The sequence below is a fragment of the Episyrphus balteatus genome, chromosome 3 (genome assembly GCF_945859705.1).
Source record: "Episyrphus balteatus chromosome 3, idEpiBalt1.1, whole genome shotgun sequence".
In the NCBI taxonomy this organism is placed as follows: domain Eukaryota; kingdom Metazoa; phylum Arthropoda; class Insecta; order Diptera; family Syrphidae; genus Episyrphus; species Episyrphus balteatus.
This window is the reverse complement of record NC_079136.1, coordinates 112,958,008-112,983,605: the sequence shown is the minus strand read 5'-3', so window position 1 is coordinate 112,983,605 and position 25,598 is coordinate 112,958,008. Positions and strand designations below refer to the sequence as shown.

Here is a 25,598-nt window from a genome sequence, read left to right as displayed (position 1 = left end):
AGCAATCATTTGTTTTATGAAATTTAAGCAAAAAAAATGGTTTTGTTAAAAAAAAAATTAATTTGCATTTTAAAAAACAATACGGCAACACCGGCAATTTTTAAAATATAGACTTTAAAGTATTTTTAATTACCTACGTTTGAAAAAAAAAATCGTCAAAATCAGAGCTGTTCGGCCGGGTTCCCTAATAATTTGCTTTAGTTACTGTACTAAATTTACTTCGATAAATGTGTGATAAATATAGTGTTTTAATAATTTATTCTTATGAAGAAAACAATAATGAAAAAAAAAATCACTAAAAAGTTTGCCAGACAATTCATACTTGGAAAAATGTACTACTTAAGGTATCGAAGTCTTACCGAAGTTAGCCTAGACACATTTCTAAATAACTTAAAAAAATTTTTTACCGAAGTTATAACTTCTATAAGAAATTTGCTTCTGAGGAAAATTGTATTAAGCTTTATAGAAGCTATAACTTAGGCTTGTTGAAAAATTTTTAATCTTTAAAGAAATGTTTACCGAAATTATAGCTTCTAACAGAAATTTGCTTAAGAGGAAAATTATTATACTAAGCCTTATAAAAGCCATAACGATGCTTTTCTGTTAATTAGGCTGTCCTAGAAAAATTGAAATTGTCCTTCATACCCAAGTGATGAATAAACTGTAACTTGTTAGAGGAGTTATCCCTTCTTATCGTAGCCTTTTGAATAAAAAAGTGATTCACAACATTAAATTAACCTAACTACGTCTTCAAATTCTTTATTAAAATGTATGTTTTTTTTTTATTAAAAAAGATTAAAGATCACAACTTATAACTAGAACTGCATGTTGTTGTTTAATTTGTCCAAACTTAAACATATTTCAAAATTTCTTTATACAAAATGCCTGTTTTTCTTTCTTCTTTTTTTAACAATTTTTCATGCTGCATACCCTTAGGTGACTTTACATTTGGAGGTGCAAGTAAGTAAAGTCAAAAAAAAAAAAAAACATAAAAATGCAAGTTACCAATAATACAACAAAAAAAATATATATATATTCACAAATATTTCAACATTGAACTCATGCATGTTTCCCACGTATCTTCGTTCGATTCCATTGGTACGTGACACCTTCAGTCATTTACAGAACGTGTTGGTGCCACCTTGTGGCAGGAATGTATTTAACCAATGTTCTCAAGGACTTGAAATCGGTCGTTTGGTTATATTTTCTGTTTTTTTTTTTTTCTTTGTACTTTTTCCATTCTTATCCTCTCTATGTATTGCTGCAAAATCGAAAGCGATAAGGATAATTGGCTCAATAAAAGTTTTCAAGCAAACGTTTACACATATAACAATACGAAACGAATAAACGAACGAACGTTCGTTCGTTGGTCGTCTACCAGAAAGGATACGTTCCACACACAACACACTACCAGTAGCAGTAGCGACAAAAAAAAAGAGATAATAGCTAGAGAACATCTAAAAGGATAGCAAATAGGATGTTGTAGGTACAAGTGTGTGTATGGTATTCTTTGACTATCAACACAAGAATACAAAGCGTGAGTGTGTGTCTGATGGTTTGCCACAAGAATGCAGGTCAGCTAGCTTCTCTTCTTATAGAGAGCAGGTCCTTGCATTCAGTTCAAACTGCTAGAAATAAAGATACATACGAACGAGAAACCACCTCCTGCTACTGCCTGCTTGTGCTATGCGCTACTTGAAAACAGAAGCCATGCGAATCAAATCAAATTGCTGAAGAAAACAATGGTAAAACGATCCTTGAAATTGTTAGATATGCGGGGCCATCATATTAATTCGGGGATCCTTCTTCGTTTGTTGTTGGTGTCAGTATTGGAATTGTGTGTGTGTGTGTGTGTGTGTGTGTTTGTGAATGGGATCCTTAATATTTCGCAACATTATTCGATATTTTCCAAAATACTACCTCTGCTGAATGAATTTTTTGTTTTTGTTGGTTTCGTTTTTTGGGAGGGATTTTGGGTTGTTTTCTTCGAAATTCAACTTCGGAGCACGTTTTCGTTTGAAAACGCTGATGGCCTGCATTTGGTGAATTCTTTTGTGGTAATTTGAAGCAATGAGATGTGTTGTTCTGTACGTACGAGTATATTGGCGAAATGGAGAGAATTCACTTTTTTTGTGGTTATAGCAAAGCGTCAATAAAACGTTTAAAATAATTGGTGGTGATCTAATAAAAGGATTCTTTTTATTCTTTTTCAAATAAAAAAAGAAAACTTTTCGAATGTTTCGCACACATAACATTGTTTAAGAACATTTCAACAGAGTTAAGTGGATAATTAAGTTAAAAATTTAACTTTGTTTCAAAATGTTCAACATAATAAATAAGTCAACAGTTGTTTTTCAGGTGATTTGGAGTAGATTTGCACGTTTTTGAAAAAAATATCAATTGGAAACATATGAGTTTGTTGATGACTTGCCAGGGTTACAAATATAAGTTAATTTTTTTTTTTAAGATAAGTCTCTTTTCGGGAATTTTCGCGACTTGAATTCAAACAATAAATTGAAGATTTTTTGCAATGTAAAAAAGTAATGAAATAGGAACACATTAACCTTTTTTTCGCAGATGTTCTATATGATAGTCACAAAGGGAGTATTTTGTCAGATCAGATATGTGAGGAATGGCGATTAGGTTTTAGGAAAATTAATCGAGCCTTTAAGCGGTTAAATCTTTGTTCGAAATATGATCTTCTTGAAAAATTTTCCGCTCATTCGATATTATTAAGACCTGATCTATTTCGGGACATTTTCTATATGGTATTAAATAATTCAATTCGATGACAGTGATTCGATTAATGAATAAAAATCCAGATCAATTTAACATATCACAGAACAGTTCATCATAGGAAAACTCATCATGGACAACATAACAAAGCTCGATTGCATCAAATTTATTTTGAGTGACCTGGTTGTGCGACTTTGATAACCAAATGTTTTTTGGGTCACTGAAACCGAATCCAAAATCCATTTTGCCCCATCAAGTCAGATTTTCGAGATAATCTCAAAAATATTTTTCGAGATAATCTCAAAAATATTTTTCGTTCCAAGTTGTCTGTGAACTCCTTTTGAATTTATCTAGAAAACCTGAAGTTAGAGAGTGAAACGTACTTTGGATACAGTTTCAACGTCCAAATAAAACATATTATTAATATAGCCGCATAACTTTTTTTTCTGCTTGACCAAAAAATAGTCCGTAACAACCGACAGAAAAAAAAATTGACTTCGGGTTGGTTTTCAGCGACCCAATAAAAATGTGATTAACTTAGTCGCATTTGCAGGTCAGAACTTTTGAATTGATTTCAACGAAAATTTGTATGCAGAACGTTTAAGAAACCGTTAGATTGAAATTAAAAATCAAAAATATATTTTTTTGGATTTTTTTGTTTTTAAAAAATCAAAAAACTGATAGATTTGAAATTTTCCTTTTAAAGTGCCCATTTTTATTTTCTGGATAGTTTGTCCCTCATTAACCCTCTGTAGACACACCTCTTTTTTGTTACGTGATAGGCACACGGGTGCGAATTTGGTTTATACTTTTTCATGTCGCTAGAACTTTTTTCGGTCAAAATATTTTATAGAGAATCAAGTATGAAATTGATGTAGAATATTCCCAGGAATTCGAATATTGTATTCACAATTCGGAAAAAAAAATATTTTCACCCTTATAAAGAGACTTTTTTGTGACCACTTTTTGAAAAATCGTAATTTTTTTATTTTTGTCCTGCCAAATTCGCACCCGTGTGCCGACAGAGGGTTAAGCTACCCATTCATATTATTTTCCTGATCGCTATAACCGGCCCCTTAATGTAGCTTTTTATAGATAAACCTTTTACTTAAGTAAAATCGGTCTTCTGAATAGCATTTTGCACAGCAAAACTCCCCATAATACTTCCACACCTCTGCCTACCTCTTAGGCAATCCAGTTATAGGTGATATTAAAACTAAGAGATGCCACAACCATAAACTTATTTCCTGTGGTACCTGAATCAGTCTATATAAGTCTTGTTCTGAGCGTTTCAAAGTAGCCTTTGTAAGTCATGTACTTTGAACATACTGAAACTAACGATGCTAGCTACCTTTAATTTCATTCGAAAAATTCTTCTACTACTTTCTTCTTGCATCCTTAAATTTTTTAAGGAGAGAAATAATTTTTAAATATCCTACGTAAATTTTATGAAAAAAAAAACGTATTAATTTCAAGTTCAACCATCAACGTACAACCACAAGCTTAAGTGGTTTTACAGTATTTTCACAGCTATCATTGATATCATTTCAGACTATTTCAATTTAATTAAGCTTAATTTTACGACAAATGTCCTTTGAAAAAGTTTTCCCTCATCTTTTTTAATAATTTCTAAAATTAATTGCTGGTACGATTTCAACTGCAATTTCCCGCCAAAACCATCACGACCATGACAATTAACGTCTCTGCCACGAAATATTCTCGTGTAGAACCTTCAACATTTTAAGGAGAGTTTTCAGTTTGTTCAGTTCTGTTGCATCGTCTGCATCATAATTATCATCATCATCATCGTCATCATCCACTTGAGATAATTGCCAATTGGTAGTTTAATTTTCAGACAAAAATAAATGTACAAGAAAAAAAAATAAAACCTGCGTGTAGAATTTTCCGTCATCGAAACTTTTACCTCCACTCGTAAATATATTCCTTTAACTCGCTGAATCTTCAACTCAATAATATATACGTTTAAGTACGAGTACCTACTCGTCAGCGTAGTTTAAAGTTCTTCTTCTGTTTCTGGCTACGTCATTTACCCTTAATCCTTGTTGTATCCTCAATCGACCACCATGCAATCAAGAAGTTAGTTTTGGTAAGAGTTTTATTTATCTTTTTAACAAGTATCATATTATGTAGGTATATTGAAAATGTATTCCAATTGTATACCCACAAACAATTGCAACCATAGCATCATCAAGATTTTGGTAAATGTACCTTTACTTGAATAAAATTAATTTGCATTGCATCGAACTCACGCAAATGCGAATTCTATTACCGCTTACCGCAATCAATAAAAACATCGAAACAAATAATTCTTTTAGCTAAAATTTCAATGGAATCAAAAAATAATTTTCATAACGGAAACAAACTAAGCCCACAAATGGGTCGTACAGATTGAAAATATTTTTTGACCGTAATTAACGTAAAAAAAAATTTGGTCATGAGCGAAAGAAAACTTTCCAGAAATTCGATGACAAGAAACCGATTTTATTAGTAAGAACTTCAGAAAAATAATGTCAATATAAAAAAAAATATTTCATTCTAAGAAAGAGCTCCTACAACCTTTTTACTTACACCTTGATTAAGCCTCAAAGAAAATTCCTTCCATAACAAAGGACCTCTGACCTTTATTGTGGAAAAAGGTGGTTTCAGTGAAATTTTATAAAATTTTACTACTTAGAGCATGCTGAAAAAAGTATTTATGCATTCAATCGTGAATGTTTTCTGAGGTTTAAAAATTGCATTTTTAGTTCACGACTTTTGCATCTAGAAGGTACAATTTTAAAAAAATATGTGATAGCCTATAACCAGAGTCAAAAGAAGACGCTTCTAACAATACCTCATTTGTCAAATTGTGGTTACTAGCTTAGAAGTTATGGTGGAACATACATGCTCATGCTCACAATGCATAAAACCGGTTAAATAATTTTCTTTTTTACTACGCTGCACAGTGGTGGCTTTAGCGCTTTTTGCCATTTGCACGGCCATTTCTTGACAAAAAGTCACGAAATTTGGTACACTGAAAGGTAATAGTATGAAAAATACGAAAAAGTTGCCAACTTTTTTTAATTCAAAATGGCGGCCCCAAAAGCGTTCAATTGGAATTTTCTTTTTCAAAGCTGTATATAAGCTAGATATTTGGCTAAATTCATCTCAAAAAGGTATTAAATCTTGGATTAAGGTATTATTGTTTATGGGCCAAAATACTATTTAGCGCCTAAAAAGTTGTCCCTTTGGTTGAATTTCATTTTTCTTGAAGAAAATGTAAAAATTCGTAGAAAAACTATATTGAGTTATAAAATTAACATTATTTTCATTTACAAAATTGAAACCCAAATTTGGATTGAATTGTTTGCAAAGCACGGTAACATTGTGGTTTATCTTGGTAACGCAGTGGTATTTAAAGTTTTAAAGCTGATTTTTGGTAATAAACTATAAACTATATTTAATTGAAATTAATTTTTCTGTGATTTAACTTCATAGGAGACTTACGTTGTTCCTTTAGTTTCAAAAAGGAATATCAGAGAGCTTAATTATATGATTTTACAAATAAAACTGAAATTTGCAGTAACGTAACGCAGTTGTTTGGTTTTGATCACTTTGTGTTCAAACTGTCATAAATATAGAAATATCATTCAAAACATATCGGTGCAAATGTTATTTTATATAATAGATTAAAGTATAATCATTCTATGTCAACTAAAATATATGAGAATATATTGATAAAAATTTCCATATTTTTTTTTTTTGATTGACTGCCCTAATTAGTCATCAAAAAGTATTTTGGCCCGTTTAACACCTTCTGTTCATTTCAAAACAGGGGCTCTGTCTTTCAACAATAATGTCAAAAGTATTGTTTTTTTTTTTTTTTTGCAAATCTTTAACTTGCCCTAAAAGCTCCGTCAACGATGTGGCGATATGGTGGTTTATCGTGAATCGAAAATCATATCATCAAGTCATGCTATAACGTGTAACCGTGGGTGTAGTTTCGTTTCGAACATTTTGATTCCTGTTGATAGAAGCAAGAGGTTAAGAGCTTTCTTAAAATAATGTGCATTGCTTATTTGATATTAAACGAAGGTATACCTTAATGCATCGATCCTTATTGGATTGGAATGAAAAAGGTATATGCTACTGCTGCTGAAAGTCCTTATGCGATGTTGATTTTAATTTCGTGGCTTTTCAACACCCTTCTAGTCCCTTGAATCCGTCATCTCAGCTGATGCCAGAGCTGAAACCTTCAGCATCATCATCATCATCAGCGCTGTGCAACTTTTTACTCAAGTGTTTTAATAAGCAATTAATTTAATGAAGTCAGGCTAAAGTCTATACCCTGCTGTGTGTGGAAATGATCCAGAATACAACAGAGGGGGAATACGAAAATTCTAGGTAAAATTAACTTCAACTTGGTTGAAGTGTGTGCGTGACGTAGCCCACTCCATCGTCATGCAATTTAATTCGAGAAATACAAGAGGGATGATGGCATATTAATTTAATATACCTTACGGAAGTAAACTCAACAAAAACAACAAATAAAAAAAAAAAAGTTACAATGTGTTGCATGCTGATGCTTTTGCCTGTTCTGGTGGTTGCAATGTGTATATTTTCGTGTTGATATTGCTGCAAACACAAAAGCAAATTTAAGTGCACATCATTCAGACACTGATAGACGTTTATTTCAAACGATGATGATAATATTGTGCACAAAAATAAATGAAAAAAAAAAAGAAATTTGTCAAATTTGATACTGGAGAGGTAGATTCGAGAGGATAAGAGGTGATGATAAGGGTTTGAGGAAACTATTTATACTGTTTTGACAGCTGTCGTTGACATATTTAAACACACACCACGTTAATGGAAGGATTACATTTTTAGTAACAAATAGGATTTTATTGTTGCTTACGAATTTTCATAAAAGTTTTATTCAGATCCAAAAAATTTGGAACCGAAAAAAAAAATTAAATTTGAAAATTTTAAATGAAACAAATACGGAAAAAGCTTTAAAAGTATTTGAATGTAGGTATTCATTTTAAATTTATAACAACTGCGGTACCAAGATAAACCACAATATTACCATGATTTGTGAGCAAAAAATTTGATTGGATTTCGTTGTATGCGCAAATAGTGTTCTAGTTATAACTCGCTTAATTTTCTCAACCAAAGGCCAAAACTTTATATACCTTTTTTTCCACAAGAAGTCTTGGTACTCCCCGCTTTTTTACCTCTTTGATGTTTGCGATCCAATCGATTTTTTCCCTTATTACATCATTAGTCCTCATTTTTTTTCGTCGAATTTGTATAAGCAATTTTTTTAAAGGGTGTTTTTAAAACAGAAAAAAATAGAAAAGTTTTTATGGCTCCAAATATTAAAAAAGAAAAGATAATTGTGCAAAAAGTAATTTTATAGTTAACAAAAGCTTATGGGATAGAACATAAAACACCGCACTACTTCCCACAAAAATGATTTGTAGCGCAAACTGCTCGTGGGACTTTCCTTATCAACAATCTTCAAATCAACATTGGTTCTATTTAGATAGGTATAGATTTTGGGCACAAGGCCAAATGTCAAAAAACACAAAATAAAGTAAAATTTTAATATTTTGCTTGACAACTGATAAAATGCCGACTAAAAACGGTTTTTTAAAGCATTATCGGTTTTAAAAAATCATATTAAAATACGCAATATAAGGTCTTTTTTCTTAACAAAGATTTCCACATCCACATCTCAAAATCAAGCAAGCAGGAAATTAAAGAAAATAGATATTTGATACCATTCATAATTCATTTATCCCAGGCCTAAATACATATATAAAAAATAGAATTATCTACTAGATCTTAAAATTCAAGTGGTAGAGTCTTACACTTTTTATGGCAAATAGACCTATTTTAAGCTAAATGTCATTAAAACGTTCTTATATAAAATTCAAAAGCCTGTCAGTTTTTTAATTCGGGTTTTAAATACAGAGACTCACTTTTTTGAACCTTTGGTTTTCAAAATATGTACATAGGTATGGACCAGGGTTGTAAAAAAATCAATTTTTTTTAATGCATTTGGTTTCCATTACAAATAATAAAAATATTTATTGGAACTAAAAAAAATTAGCATTAAAAAAAAAATATTTATTGCAATTGAAAAAAATTTGCATTAAAAAAAATTATTATTGCAACTGAAAAATATATGTATTAAAAAACTATTTTGTGTAACTAAAAATATGTTGCACTAAAAAAAACATTTTATTGCAACTGAAAAACACCAGCATTGAAAATAAAATATTTTGCATAAAAAAAAATATTTTTCCTTGCATTAGGTTCAATATTACCTATAGTTGAAAAAGCTAATGTATGGTTAAAAAGCCAAAATTGTAAGAAATTTGACGAATATTTAAAAAATAAATTCCTATTTAATGCACACATTTTGCATTTATTTTTTTGTTAGTGCACAAAATTTTGTATTTACAATAGTATTTTTTTTTTAATGCAAAATATTTGTATTTGCAATACAAATTTTATTTTCCAGTTGCAATAGCATTTTTTTATTTAATGCTAAATATTTTAAGTTGGAATAAATATTTTTTTTAATGCAATTTTTTTTATTTGCATAAATATTTTTTTTTTTTTATTTTCAAATGCATTTTTTTAGTTGATATTTTTACAACCCTGGCATGAACATGTTTTTTTTAAGAGCATCTAATTGGTATTTTATTGAAGCCACCTATTACGAATTAAAATTAATTTATTCTTTTCAAATAAAATCGACGAATCAATTTCTTATAGGTACTAAACTTCTCGGAAACCGGAAAAAGTCGTAAGAATTGTAAATTCCAATTTAAAAAACTATTTGATTTTTTATTTACTGTTGCCATAATTCATACGATTTGCATCAGTATAGGTACTGCACTTGTCACAGTATTCGTCAATTTAACACGACAAGGCTTGATACTAAAGCACTTTTTAGAAGTGTGTTAATGGTTGTATTTGTATTCAATGAAATCAGATGCATTTGTGAATATTACTGAGGAAGAACGTGGGCCATTTTTTTTTTAAATGTCTTAACTTTAACCATCCAGTTCAAACTATTAAAAGCAGCACTTATCAATAAATTAGTGATACGACCAAATTCCCTGTTGATAACTCTAATTTGTAAATTTTCAAAAGAAAAAAAATGTAAAACTAATCAAATTTCAAAGCATGGATCGCGTCATCGTGTATAACTACCAAAGGAATTATGTGTCCTCATCTTGATGTAAATTACTCGCATCATGACGCGTAACCAATAGTTCTTAACAAAGTTTCTCCATTCCAACTCAAAACCAAAGTTTCGATTTCAATTCATGCCCAGAGATATACAGAAACGAAGAGATATATATGTAGAACAACCATATATCCATTGATAGTGGCATCGTGGCATGCCATTGCCAGCTCTATAATAACCGGTTACAACCCCATTAAACGTTCATATATGCATGCATATAAAGCTTCGCATAATCTCTGCGCTTTATCCTTGCACAAACCTCTAAAACTTTCTCTATATTCGACACAAAATCCGGATGCAGCCAGGACGTCTTTGATGAGAGAGAATCGAGAAGGATATCTACTTAAAACCCCAAAGAAGGAGCCCAGCGCATTAGGAGAGGATGGGTTTTACTTTGTGTTCTAAATATCGCATCGCTCGTATTCAAACGAAATGCAATTATCGATTGGCCATTAAAGGACCGCTTGTGTTCATATAACTTTATATAAATGTGTGTGTGTATTATGTTGATTGTGTGAGTATAAAACGTTCATCGCATAAACCAAGAACTTTTGCCGTTCTCACAGGAAGTGGTTGGTTGTTCGCATGCAATGTACCAGTATAGAAGCTATGCTAAGCACAACATACCTACTATACTCACATGACACAGTTATAAGTTTAGGTTATGTGAACTTTAAAAGTGGGGGTGTATAAGCACCCCCTCACCATCGTTTCCTTTTTCTTACTTTTTTATGTATGTATATGCTCCATCTAACCGGTTGAGTTGTTGTTAAGTGAAATGGCGTCGTAGTCCTCGTCGTTGTCATGAAGTGAAGGATAATCCTCTCAACCAAGGATTAAAGTTGTAATTTAACCCGATTTTTAAAATCTTAGGCGTATACGAGTATAATATATATAGTTCTTTGGTTGAATGAATTTTTATAGGTTAAGTTTTTTCGGTGTTTCAGTATTGTTGTTGGGTTTTGTTTATTTTTTTTTTTGTCCTTTCTCTCCTGCGTATTGTTAATTGCTTTTAGTGCGAAGTAGTGATGCAAAAATTAAGGGGTGCATGTCAAATACTTTATATGTACAAATATGCGGAACAGAGGGTTAAGAATTTAGGTCAAGTTAATACTAAAATTGCTAAATGTGAATTTGAAAAAGGGGGAATATGTATAACAGGAAAAAAAATATAACAATTTTAAAGTCAATGCCTTTGGGGTAAGATGTGGAATGCGGGGTACTTCAATCTAAGGTGACACCAATTAAAAAAATGAAAAGTATCCAAGACGTACATAGATTAGAGGGTGAAAACTCTTATGTGATAAATAAAGCATTTTCTATGAAAACGCGTAGGTGGACAGGTTACCCTAACTAAAAACCACCAATCCCTACAAACTTATACTTGGCGCTGATAGCCCAGGATGGATCTCGACCTCAACCAACAAGCCTCTCCAGCCAGCTCGGTCCCTAGCAACAGTTACAAAAATGAAGTTGGTTGAGGTTGTTCTCCAATTGAACGCTTCAAATAAGATCAAATTGCTCAAAATTCATGGAAAACATAATAACGAGGAACACCCATTTTTTTTTTTTTAATAAAATTTATTGATAAAAGTTTTCAAAAACTAAAATTTTTAGCATTTGCAAGATTGCAAGTAAATTTTGAAAGATTGAAAAATTCTTCTAGAATTTCCTGAACAATGCACTATTACATTTATAGTTGAAGATTCAAATGAAACGTATGTAATTTCTCAAGATGACGCTACAGCAGCGCTCTGTGCATCAAAACTGCACTCAATAGCCTTTTTCACCAAGCTTGTTAAATCGTTAAAAAATATCACGAAGTTAATAAGTGTCATATAAGCCCTTTTTCGAAAGTGATTTCTTTATCGACTGAAATTTTCCTTTGCCATATTTTTAATTTCTAAAAAGTTTTGGATAGGAGCTTGTATAAACATTATTTCGGTTTGAAATCTTTAGCATCAGTAAGATTATGTTCAATTGAGGCCTTAATACGGTGAAATTTTAGTTAAGACTTTTTACGTAAACCTTTCTCTGGCCTTTAATTTGCATTCTTACTACTATCCGATACTTCCCATCAACTGTTTAAGTCCACTATATGTAATATGTTATAATTTGACTTTTACTCCGGTATTCCACAAGGAAGCCATTAAGGTCCCCTAATATTTATTTTGTACATAAATGTCATAACTTCCAATATAAAAAAAAAAAACTCCTTTGTTTTAATGCAGGTACGCTGAAGTTGAAGCCAAACTAGCATAAAAAGACAGCTGCATTTATGTCCGGTTTTAGCAGAACAAACTTTCGTGTGAATAGCAATGAAATAATTAAATGATTTCAGTATTCAATAAATATTATTTTTTTAATCTCATCTGCAAATGACAATGTAGGTAAAAAGTATTTTAAAATTCATATTTTAAAATTGATAATAAGACATTCCAGCTAAGATTTTTTTCGAATTACAAAAAACGAAATCTCTTATAAATCGTAGGAATTTTTTTCTCTTGTGAATTTTCTCTTAACTTTCACCATATTAATATTTATTTTTATACTGAGAATTTCGAGAGGAATACCTACATATTTTTTCGAAACATTTTTTGCCTGAACTGCGGAATAATTTTCCCTGAACAGGATTCCAATGCAAAATTACAATCAAATTTCCTCGTAGAAAAATACATTGTGAAATTTTATTGAAACGAATTTCGTTCTTAGATCAATGATTTTGTGAAAATTGAAATAAGGTAAAAACTTAGATTAAACAATATTTCCAATATCAATTTACATTTAAATTGATATTATACTAATCAATATCTCAAGTTCTCTATCGATATATATTTCTGTCATAATAGGACCACATAAACTAAAAATCTATAAATATCATAAAAACCAAAAAAACACACAAGTACTAATACAAAGTTAAAGTCAAATATTGTGGTTAATTCTTGGTACTATTGAAACTGCAAACACATACCCAGCTACTCTTATTATTAAATAAATATTTTGTTTTGGTTTTCATATTGTCGAAACTAAAATAGAAAATTGTGTGCATACAAAATTTTAGCAAGCTAATTTCTATGATTATGTGTTTTGGTTATTTTGTTAGGTAGTTTGTAGTTACACAAAAATAATAGAGGCGTTTTCTAGTAGGTAGGCAAAAAACTTCCAAATGTTTGAAAGAAGAAAATTGAATGTACGATTAAAAACATTAAAATGTAATGTGAAGCTATTGTTTGCTTTGAAAAAATAAAATTTAAATTGAACATCTCTGAGGCGGACGTTCAAATGGTTCCAATGCAAATCAGTAGGAGATTTAAACCAGTTTTTATTATTTTTGAAAAATCAGAAAAACTAAGAAACAAACTTTTATTTTGTTTTATAATATCGTTTTATTTTACTTTATTTTTTTTTTATTTATATTATTTTATTTTATTTTATGTTATTTTATTTTATCTTATTTTATTTTATTTTATTTTATTTTATTTTATTTTATTTTATTTTATTTTATTTTATTTTATTTTATTTTATTTTATTTTATTTTATTTTATTTATTTTACTTTATTTTATTTTATTTTATTTTATTTTTTTATTTTATTTTATTTTATTTTATTTTATTTTATTTTTTTATTTTATTTTATTTTATTTTATTTTATTTTATTTTATTTTATTATATTTTATTTTATTTTATTTTATGTTATTTTATTTTATTTTATTTTATTTTATTTTATTTTATTTTATTTTATTTTATTTTATTTTATGTTATTTTATTTTATTTTATCTTATTTAATTTTATTTTATTTTATTTTATTTTATTTTATTTTATTTTATTTTATTTTATTTTATTTTATTTTATTTTATTTTATTTTATTTTATTTTATTTTATTTTATTTTATTTAATTTTATTTTATTTTATTTTATTTTATTTTATTTTATTTTATTTGATTTTATTTTATTTTATTTAATTTTATTTTATTTTATTTTATTATATTTTATTTTATTTTATTTTATGTTATTTTATTTTATTTTATTTTATTTTATTTTATTTTATTTTATTTTATTTTATGTTATTTTATTTTATTTTATTTTATCTTATTTAATTTTATTTTATTTTATTTTATTTTATTTTATTTTATTTTATTTAATTTTATTTTATTTTATTTTATTTTATTTTATTTTATTTTATTTTATTTTATTTTATTTTATTTTATTTTATTTTATTTTATTTTATTTTATTTTACTTTATTTTATTTTATTTTATTTTATTTTATTTTATTTTATTTTATTTAATTTTATTATATTATATTATATTATATTTAATTTTATTTTATTTTATTTTATTTTATTTTATTTCATTTTATTTTATTATATTTTAATCAATATTAAAATATTAGAAGTTTAAGGAAATATGTTTTACAGTACAATTTTAGAGTTCTACGAATTTTTACTTATTAAAAATGAATTCTTCGCAGCACTATGAGATGAAAATTTGTTTAATGTTTGATGTGAACTTTTTTTTCCTAAGAACCAAAACGTAACCATATTTACCGAACTCAAAAATATAATCGAACAAGGCTTTATCGATTGAAAAGTACATTTTGTAATTACTTATCTGCACTCCAATTTTCTCATAGACAAAAACAATATGATTACATTTGTTTTCCCTTAGGCTTTAATTGCTTAAATTTAAATAAATGTAACTATGGACATGAAGGTCGATTTAAAATCTCTGCCTAAACTAATATGCACCTGCCAAATGTCTATTTTATAGATATGCGTTCTGATTTGGTATAATAATGTTACATTACAACAACAACATAAAAATAACTCGGTTTGAACAACAAACCCTCCGGGTAGATATTTCACGGATATTTGTGTAAACGTGAAACAATTGTAATGATGTAATTAAAATTAATATATCTGATGAAGAATATGGCAATTGTGTTTGTTTCAATGTACATCTAATTATGGGAACAAAAATATGCAAAAGTACAATTTGTAAAACATATTTCATGGATGAATTCTATCTGATGTTCATATGTAAAATTGTATAATCATCAAATCATGGCAATCATTTTTTTCACACAAGTATTTATTTAGAGTAGAATGTTTCAGAAAGACACATAAGCTTTAAAGTTGAGTTTTTGAAAATGAATTTTCAGCTTGTCTTGTCTTGAATTTTGAATTCAACAACTTATTATTTTGGACTAAAGAATTTAAGCCACTCTGTCTTAGAAACCACTACCAGAAACTACAAGAAGCATTTTATCATACTGAAAATATGTGTAATTGAGGTAAGAACTCGAAAACTCTGTCAAGCAAATATAATTTCAAAACAAGTAAAACGAAACCAAATAGTAATTACTTTTAAATAGTATAAACCACCTACACCAATATGTCGACTTCAGTTAACCATATCATCTCAAATACTTAATTATTTATTATTGTCTTTTTCCAAAAAAAAGAAACCCCAACATGTCTTAAACAATAATAAACATTTTTGGAAGAAAATTCAATTTTATTATCTCATATAAAATTCAATGTAATATTAAAAAACAAATAAATATCTATCTTACACACAAATCTTTCTAGTAGGTATATGTTTATCTATTATATTTGAAATGAACAATATTCTTAATTTAATTTTCTATTCCTAGAAATTTCACTATAGAAAATTTAATACCTTGTTTTGTGTACATTCGAATAATATCATCAAAGTCCTTGGTATTTGATATTCCAAATGCAAAAAGTGTCTAGAATATACCGACAGCTATATCCTGTCTACCACTCCTACACGACATTAGACAAAAAAAAAAAAAAACAACAACAAAATTGAACAGTAAAATTATTCGATATTTTATGCTAACACACTCCATGTCGATAGATTGAGTTAGTATTTTAATAAAAATGAAAAATTAAATCTTCAAAACCAGTTGTTAAATAGCTCATAAACGTTGAAGAATTTTCGAAACCATGCTTATGAATATTGCTGTTCTTCATCAAACGCAACCAACTCTGCACTTTTTTTTTTTATCTATAGGAAACATTCAACGGAATATTTTTGACAATTTTGAATAGGTAATAATCAATTTTTCGAATAATTTTTATTCTGCAAGGATATCCTTATTTTGATAAAACTATACTTTTCTAAAGGATTTTTGTATGCTGATTCTGAATCTGAAGTCAGAATTTTCGTAGCACGTCACGTTTTTTAGATATTCCCGTTAGAAAATCTCAAAAACTCATTTTTTCTGTTTTCGAAGGAATATTTTGGCATAAAGTAATCTTTTTCAGCTAAATTTGTTACGGTTTATGAAAGAACTTGTTTTTTTCTTTAAAATTCTATTTTAATCTTCTCAATATCTCTTTAATTCTCCCAGATATCTAAATTTAAGTAAGTTTAGTAGGTTTGGCTTATCTTATCATTTGGAAACTGATCTTTAAAAATGTATGTTTCTTTCTCCCAAGAACAAAATTATAGGTATTTTTCTAATGGATTTTAGTGTGCTGATTTTGAATCTGAATCCAATAAAAATCGATCGGCTCTAATTTTTAAGATATAGCAGTTTTATTTGAAATTTTCTAAAAAAATCTGGATTTTGTGATTCAGTGTATCAGCTAAAAACTGTAAATGGCAAATCAACAACGGTTTATGAAACTATTTCTGACAAAAGTCCGAAAAGAGTTCAATCAAACCATTCGGAGTGTTTTCTCTATTGTATTGCTTATATCTACAAATATTTGTTTTTCCAAATAAATTTACTTATTTTTTCATGTTGTTTTGTTTCCTTTTTTCTAGAAATGGAAAGTGCACCGAGAAATGTACAAGTCAGACCATTAAGCTCATCAACAATGGTCATTACATGGGAACCACCAGAGACACCGAATGGACAAGTGACTGTAAGTATTATCGCCCACACCGCACCGCTCGCCGCTACCAAATGACTATGCTATAAGCCTCCCCAAAACAAACAAAACAAAAATTCCAACATAAACCACCCATTACAGACAGACAGATACATGTCCTTCGAAGGATTCTTCATACAGAAACCGAACTGACTGACCGACCAAATTATACATATATCCTATTTTTCGGTATACTGTTCTGTCAATCGAGGAATGTGTCAGGCAGCAGAGAAAGAGAGCTCTTGGCTTTGTTTCTCTACTTGAGGTTGGAAATTCATTTGAAATTTATACAATGATACAGTTAAATCTCTATTCATATTGTTATTGTTATTGTTATTATTCAGGTTTTATTTGTTGTCATATCGTTGTTTTCGTCCTTTTTTCCTTACCAATATCTATATAGAAGAGATTTTGTTGTAATATCAATGTTATACCAGCCGCCTCACTTGCCAGATGATTATACAATTGTCCTCTGGTATCTGTGGGCTGAGGTCTTTTTTTGAACTTTCTATCTTTCCAAAAAACCCAAACCGATACATAAATCTAAAAGAAGAAAAAAAAAAAAAGAAAGGTGAATTGAGTTTCAATTGTGTGATCCAAAAGGATTCCTCGATGAAATTCCAGGATCTATAGATATATATGTATTGCATTTGGGACTGTCAAATGGAAGCGGCTAGGGAGTGAATGCTTGCCTTCCTTCATTGCCTTGTTGTTGAGATTTCTTCTTTTTTTTTTATTTTCTTGCAATTTGTTACCATTTTCGATTTTATTCATTTGTTTTTTCTTCTTTCTTCTATTGTATTCGAAAGTGTATTATTGAATTTCAAATGATGAGGATACAATTCGTATAAGTTTTGATTTTATTTTACGTTTTTGTTGTTCGATGATTTACGCAATAAAAAAAAAGGTGAAAATTGTAAAAAAAAAAAAGAAGAAAACTTCTGGCACTTTGTAACTTAAGTGGATAAAGTGATAACATTGATAACAATGATATTGATGTTAACAGTGATATGACTTTTATTCTAATTCTTAAACAAGTAGCTAGTCTCAACAGGTAGAATACATATATCTTTGGTGGGTTTTGAAAAAATAAATGCAAAAGAAATTTTTCGACTAGAATTTTTTGTTTAAAGGCTATTGGTGACTGTCCCCTTATATTAACCCATATTAACCCATTTCATTCAAAGCTAAATAACTCATATTATAATTTCTTTTTTGCTTCAAACCTAGAACGAATAAGGTACAGGTATTAAATTAAATAAGTGCAAGTGACAAATATTTTGCATTAAAACAAAAAATTTATTTCAAATACAAAATTTTCGGTATTGAAAAAAAAAAATCAATGCACAATGTGTACGTTAAAGATTTGTTTTTAATATTTTGGCCATATTATAGATGAAATAGCTAATTTATGGTCAAATAACCAAAATTGAAAAAAAATTGGACGAATACTAAAAATAAATATTTAATGCACACATTTTGCATTGATTTTTATTTTCAATGCAGAAAATTTTTTGTTTGCAATTAAATTTTTTTGATGCAAAATGTTTGTAATAAAAATTTTGTTTTCGATGCAAATATTTTTCAGTTGAATCATTTATTTTCAAAACATGATAAGTCCATGATTTCAAATTTTTCAGGAGAAGAAAAAACGTTCTATTTTCTTTTGTTAAGTGTAGCAAAATGTATAAAAAATATATTTTGTAGAACTTTTACCTAGCTACAGAATATCGTTTGGTATTTACTTTTTAGACCGATTGTTTAAAAGATAAAAAATAAAAACGATTTTGAACTCATCATACTTTGAAAATAAACGAATGTGAAATTAGTTTTAAAATGAATATACAATTTTTTTAAAGCCTCAGTCTATCAAACAATTGCATTTGGGAATAGAATATAATGTTCCGAGTAGTTATTTTACTTGAAAGACGCTTTCAACTTAAGATTTTGAGTCAGTAGTCAGCTTCTCTATGTGTAGTCAATAATTACTCATAAAAAGGTTGCTGTTTATTTTCAAACAGTGCCGGTTTAAGCACTACCGGCGCCCCTGGGCAAGATTGCAAGTGGCGCCTCTAAAAAAAAAAATTCATCTAAAAACAATTTTTTAAAATCAAGAAAAAAAGCAATAGCAGATTATATCTTACCTCTCATATACTTGTTAATGCATTTATTAAAAATGTGCAGTGTATTAACTTAAAAAGGTTAACTTAAAAAAAAAATTAATTATATATGTCATTTAGGCCCATTTGCTCATACGGATCATAAATTTAGATCTTAGCTAGGTCGAACATAGCACTTCTGTTTTACTTAGTTTATTCCAAGTTGCTAAAAAATATTTATGTTAATCCTAGCAATGATTTACTTTCATGCGAGAAATCGCTGAGAGCTTCAAATCAAATTGTCAAATCGACACAAACGTCAGTTAATTTAAATTGTTTTTGAACAATTTACGGAAAATAATTCAAGAAATTTTGTTAGTCTGTCTATGTTTATTGAAGAAAAAATGAATATTAGTGAAAGCGGTAAAATAAATGGTGTTTAATTCAATAAAAAACAAATGATTAATTTGAAAGATTTATTTTTGTGTATGTATTTGTGTGTCATTGTGTTTGTTTGTATTGTGTGTGAAAATTTTGACAGCAAAATGTTAAAAAATGTATACGAATTTGTGCGGCAAATTGTACCATCTGCTACTAGTTAACACGTATAAAGTAAGTTAACCGTTCTTAAACTTATAATTATTGTTCACTTTACACCCAAAATCATTTTTAAGGGGTGTTTTTTTCTTTTTTTCGCAGTTAAAATTGCTTAAGAAGAACATAAAACCCTTATGATCTACTATTTCCTCATCCTAAATAATGTTAAACTTAGTCAGATTTAGGGGTTACTTTTAAGTTCGTGCAAACCGGTATGTGAAACTTAGGCCTTTATGATTTACTTAAATATTTAAGACTCGTTTCAGCAAATGGGCCTTAGGCTCAATTGACAAGACTACCTTTATCTCTGACTTTTTTGTTTAAACACATTTAAAGATTAGGTACAGCTGGTTTTATTTGAACAATATTTTTTCAAAAACTTTTTCAACTAGGTACATTAATGTCGTTTCGATTGGAATCACTCAATGATTCACTCATTCTGAAATCCAATAAAAAACTTTGAATCGCTTCCACCCAATTCTAAAATTTAATATCTGTATTGGTGAAAAATCAAATATTTTGTTTTTGTTTTTTCACTAGGAGAATAAAAAACTTGCAGCACGCTTCTTAATGATTCCAGGCGCTTCCGGACGGCTGTCAATTTTTGGCATTTCTGGATTTTGGGTTTTCGGGATTTTGGGATTGTGGGTTTTCGGGATTTTGTGTTTTTAGGTTTTCGGAATTTAGGGTTTTCTGGATTTTGGGCTTTCTGGATTTTTAATTCCGTCTCCCTTCTCTTTCCTTATTCATTATTATAGGGGCACCTTTGCAAAAATTAAATTGGTAGGAGGAATATTAGGATTGCTTTAGTCTTTCAAAAGAAATTGGGGCGCCTTGTTCTTCAAAGATGAACGAAGATTTTGGACACCATTGTCCTTCCGGAAGCCAAATAAATTAACCCAAAACTGGGGGGCGCCTTCATTCTTCAAAAAGTTTAGGACAAACAATACGAGCGCCGTTGAAAATGTAAAATAGAAAAAAATTGGGCGCCTTTGTGAATGTAAAAAAAATAAAACATCGATTAGAAAGACTTCGTTATTTATATAACTTTTGTAAAAGTTGGGGCGCCTGTGGCGCCCCGCAATTCTTGCGCCCCTGGGCGACGGCCCAGGCTGCCCCCCCCCTAAAACCGGCTCTGTTTTCAAAAGATGATAAGTCCGGGACTTTTATGATGTTTTGACAATAAAATTTTGTTTCGCTTAGCTGTGCTTCATATTTTGAAGGCAGGTGTGGTTATCCCCCAAGAACATATTCAGTTAAAAAAAAAGGAATTTTGAAAAAAAGTGGACTTATCATGTTTTGAAAATAAACGATTCAGTTGCAATAAGTTTTTTTTGATGCGAATTTCTTAATCGCAATAAATATTTTTTTATTTGCATAAATATTTTTTTTTTATTTCAAATGCATTTTTTTTTTTGTCAATTGATATTTTTACAACCCTAATTAAGACATAGTTTATATGAAACTCTAAAACTTTGATTTTGATTTATATTCAGATGTTCAAAATACTACCACGAAGGTTTCTAGACTTGTGGACCTTGTGGTAGAAAAACTCAGGATTAAGCAATATGTAGTTTCAGTAAAAAGAACTGCTTGGCTTCTTTAATACTTTCATGAAACTCAAAAAATTCAAATTGAATTTGGTTTCTGCGAGGTAACAAGTCTTGCGGTAGAATAGAAAAACATTTCTAAGACACAAACAGAATAATGAAAAAACATTTGCAAATATGTCTGTAAACTCTGTAATCTTTATATAATATGAATACCAAAAGAAAAAATATAAATACCAGCAGGTGTCTTCATTTCCATTTTTCTCTCACAAAAAAAATCAACCAAATAAATATTGCCACAAAGAATATTTAGTTCTTTCTATAAATGAAAAGCTGTCACATTGACCAAAATTACATTCAAGCATAGCATATAATATTATTGTTTGTTTTCTTGTCAAAATAGTATTAAGAGATATGTCAATTTGAATGACATATAATTCCTTTTTCAAAATATACATCAACATTATACTTTTAGTCAGGCTTCAAACATCATCAACATCAGCCAGCATCACACAAATACTATTCAAGTGACATAATTTTTCCGCTTCCTTCTCATACCCATATTGTGTGCAGTTCCATCAAATGAGCTAGATAATCTTCGTCGCAAATTCCTTGGAGAATTTGTCACCTAGGACATCATGGTTTTCAATCAATATGTCAATTTCATTACATGTCAACATTATACATATTTCTCCCATTTTCCTCGTCTTGGGTCATATCGAATCATAGTCATAGTCACTAAATTCGCTTAACACAGAGATGTGCAAATTTTTAGTGTACATCTATGAGTACAAATTTTCGTAGTATTTTAAAAATAATTTTTTATCACTTTTGAAATCGTTTTCGTACATGGCCACTATGATTTGTATTTCTCCATTACATTGATTTTTTCGTTTTAACAGATGACCTTAACAATATTTTTCCAACTAAAAGACTAACAAAAACAAATATGTACTTTACCACAGTACTGTATTTTTTTCTAGTTCTAATGTATTATTTCCTTTCACACGAAATATATGAATATTGACAGTTATTACCTTTGCATACAACCGGATGTGGATCTATATAGAAAATTCTAGCGTTGAATTTAACGAAGTTTAAGATTATAAAACATATATGTACTGTACAGTACATGTACATTAACCCCATGCCATCCCTCATCTCTCTTTTCAGTATGCTAATAAAAATATCTATCTCTTTTTCTATCTATCTAAAAGGGCTACAAAGTATACTACACGACAAATTCTAATCAACCCGAGGCATCTTGGGATTCACAAATGGTTGACAATAGCGAATTAACAACAATATCCGAATTGACACCGCATGCTATTTACACGGTACGTGTACAAGCATTTACATCAATGGGTGCCGGTCCGATGTCCACTCCGGTTCAGGTGAAAACACAACAAGGTAAGCAAACACAGCTATGCAAAAGATAACAAAAATTGTAATGTAGTTTTATTTTCTATTTTTTCTATTTAGTTTGTTGAAGTTTTCCTTTTTTTGAGTTTCAAAATATGTTTTTTAGGAGAAGCAACCATATCTACAACACAGTTAAACTATTTTTGATTTGTGTACGTAAATTATATTATAGGAAAATAAGGAAACTTTAATCTTTATGATGTTTTGTGACTTTGATAATGAGAACGTGAGAGATTCGTTTTTTGGGAGATAAGAATAGTTTGGACATGACTTTACAGAATTTGTGGTTAACTTTTATCTTCTAATGAAAATAAAGATTTATGCCAATTTGTTTTACTGTACCATTTTTTGGCAACACAATTTTTATTTTAAAGGTTTGTTTTATGATCTAAGGCCCAATTTATTCACTCTCCATTATATTTAAAGTCGCCATCAAAAATTAAAAATCTGTCAAATCGCATACGAATTTTAAAATTTTACATTTTCAATGGCGACTTTAAATTAATTGGGCCTTAAAGCTTTGTCAACATTTAACGTAAAATTTGCATCTTTGAGATGGTATTGACTCTTATGAAAACAACATACAAAATTTGAAAGCAATATATTTCCCATTGGATGCACTACTTGTGCTGCATGATGCATCTTTTTGTTAATAATTTGTTTTTTAAGAGCATATTTGCTATTTTTTGACAATGTTGTCATTTTTCAGAAAATCGAAAAAACTGAAAAGAAAATCGTAATTTTTCATACAATTTTCAATGTTCACCGGGTTTCCCAGTCCGATTTTTGGAATCAATTTACTGTTTTTATTTAAATTGGCCTGGTAAAAAAAATCATTTAATCCCCTTTTGAAAAGTCACTCCTGAACTCATTTACATGACTAGACTCTAATTTCAATTTCAGTACTCACCAATTTTAATGATTTAACTCTGTTCCGTGATATATTGGTCAGCGTGACATATTCAAATTTCGGTCTATTCTATTAAAGATATTCTATAAAGAAGCACCTACAAAAGAAAAATTCCCACGCGCAATTATTCCCATACCTACCATTGGTTCCTATGAAAAACATTTTAATTTATATTTGTAAGAAAAATTCTTTCATACAATTTTTGACCTTAGCAGAAAATGTACAAAAAAAAAAAATCATCAATATTTAAATGAAAAAAATTGGGTTTTAACTCGAAGCTGGTTTAATCAATTCAATCAATTTAATCAAATTCAATAATAAATTTCCAAGCAATTAAAACTTTACAACAAAATAAATTAAAAATGCAAAAAAAAAATGTATACCCAACTACCTCTCTTGTAAATACAGATATCCGTATCCTCATAATGAATTTTAATGTTAATTCGCAAACAATTCATCGTTATCACTCGCTCAACCATACTTACCAAGTTGCTGACATTACAATATACATTGTTTCCGTTTTGTAGGATATAAATTTACAACCACAATAAAAAAAAAAATGAGAACGCAAAAATAAAATAAAAAAACGTAAACGTAAAGTATATACCATCCTGATCAATATGACAATTAATACGAATCCTCCTCACACACACACAAAAGTTGCAAAATTTTATACAAGGAGCAACTTTTATTCATCATTTTTCGCTCTTCTGTTGTATAGTATTAATTGCTTTTGGGGAAATTTTATTTTCATTTTAAATTCGAATATAATATTTTTTTTTTTTTTTTGAAAACGGAAATAACCTTTACCTTAATTTTGCATTAAATACGAGAAGGAGAAAAATATTGTGGAAAGAGTGGAGAGAGATAATCATTGGAGGCTGTGTTTAAGTGACACAATTAAAAAAATTTACCTTTCTTGCTTGCGTCGGGAGGATAAGTTTTGAAGAGTCGTTATATTTCATACTATATGACAGTGGGACAAAATGTTCATATCCTTAGCAAAAAAAAACAAATGAATACAGCGGATTGGGGTCAAAATTCTGCCGGGGGTCAAAATTCTGATTTTAAAAATTCTGTTTTTCAAAATTCTGGCACAATTCTGAAAAGCAGAATTTTGAAACACAGAATAGAAAAAAAGCAAAATTTGAAAAACTGAATTTTCTTGAAAAAAGCAGAATTTTGTAAATCAGAATTTTGAAGTCACAATTTTGACCCTCTCCCGAATTAAGCTCGATTCGCTCATAGCTACGCCCACTTTTCTGTATGAATTATGCTAAAAACGTAAGGGTTTTACTTCAAGAGATTGTTTTTATCAATGACTTCAAAATTTAGAAAGAATTTCGGCTGTAATTCGCCCACCATCACAACTCCACATTTTTAATAAAAATTGTTTCTTGAAAAAGGCTTTATTATTTCGTGTTATTTAAGTGGTCAGTTTTTAACAGTTAAACAAAATTGTTGCAAAATATCTTCCAGTCCAATTTTGCAACATTATATTACTTTTTTATTTAACGAGTTGAATGCACAATTAGGATGCAAGTAAGAATAAATTTAGGAATTAGTTAAAACGCCCACTACCACGCCTATTTTAATAATAAGTTTTTTTTTTCAAATCGGATACAAATTGCAGTGACTGTTGTTTTTTAATTAGAAGTTTTGATAGAAGTTTTAGTCAAATTCGCCTTTTAGAAAACCCATGTTTTTACAATCAAGCGTTTGAAGTTCTAAAAACTATCCAGTTTAAATTTTATAACCTATTTTTTAAGCCAGTCGTAAGTTTTTATCCAAATTAAGCCCCACTGTGTACTCAGAAATGAATCCCTTTTTAGTTTATTCACATAAAAAAAAAAACATCGAAGAAGTAAATTACATTAATTAAGGTTGATTCAGAGCAATAAATCTGCCAGCAATTCCTTTTTTTATCTCACGTTGAGCCTCAAACCGTGTGAAAATGAAAAGTGCATATAAGAAGAATCTGATGTAAAGATAGAGAGCCTCCACACATACAAAATTTACCTATAGCTAGTATGGAATATTATTGATTAAATTTTTATGTAAACGCCTGCGTTATTTTTTTCACGGAAAAATCTGTATGCGAAAAGATAAAATATAAA

The 25,598-nt window shown here is 29.0% G+C and overlaps 1 protein-coding gene across 11 annotated transcripts in view; it reads left to right on the top strand.

Moving 5' to 3' along the window:
- Positions 1–25,598, top strand: part of LOC129916500 (tyrosine-protein phosphatase Lar) — a 664,315-nt gene that overhangs the window by 600,116 nt on the left and 38,601 nt on the right. For 9 of the 11 annotated variants that reach the window (XM_055996494.1, XM_055996492.1, XM_055996499.1 and 6 more), the window contains 3 exons: positions 937–960; positions 16,797–16,897; positions 22,367–22,559. In XM_055996494.1, the coding sequence (XP_055852469.1) occupies positions 937–960; positions 16,797–16,897; positions 22,367–22,559 (318 nt within the window). The remainder of the gene's footprint in view (positions 1–936; positions 961–16,796; positions 16,898–22,366; positions 22,560–25,598) is intronic. The other 2 variants (XM_055996501.1, XM_055996498.1) reach the window with 1 other exon arrangement.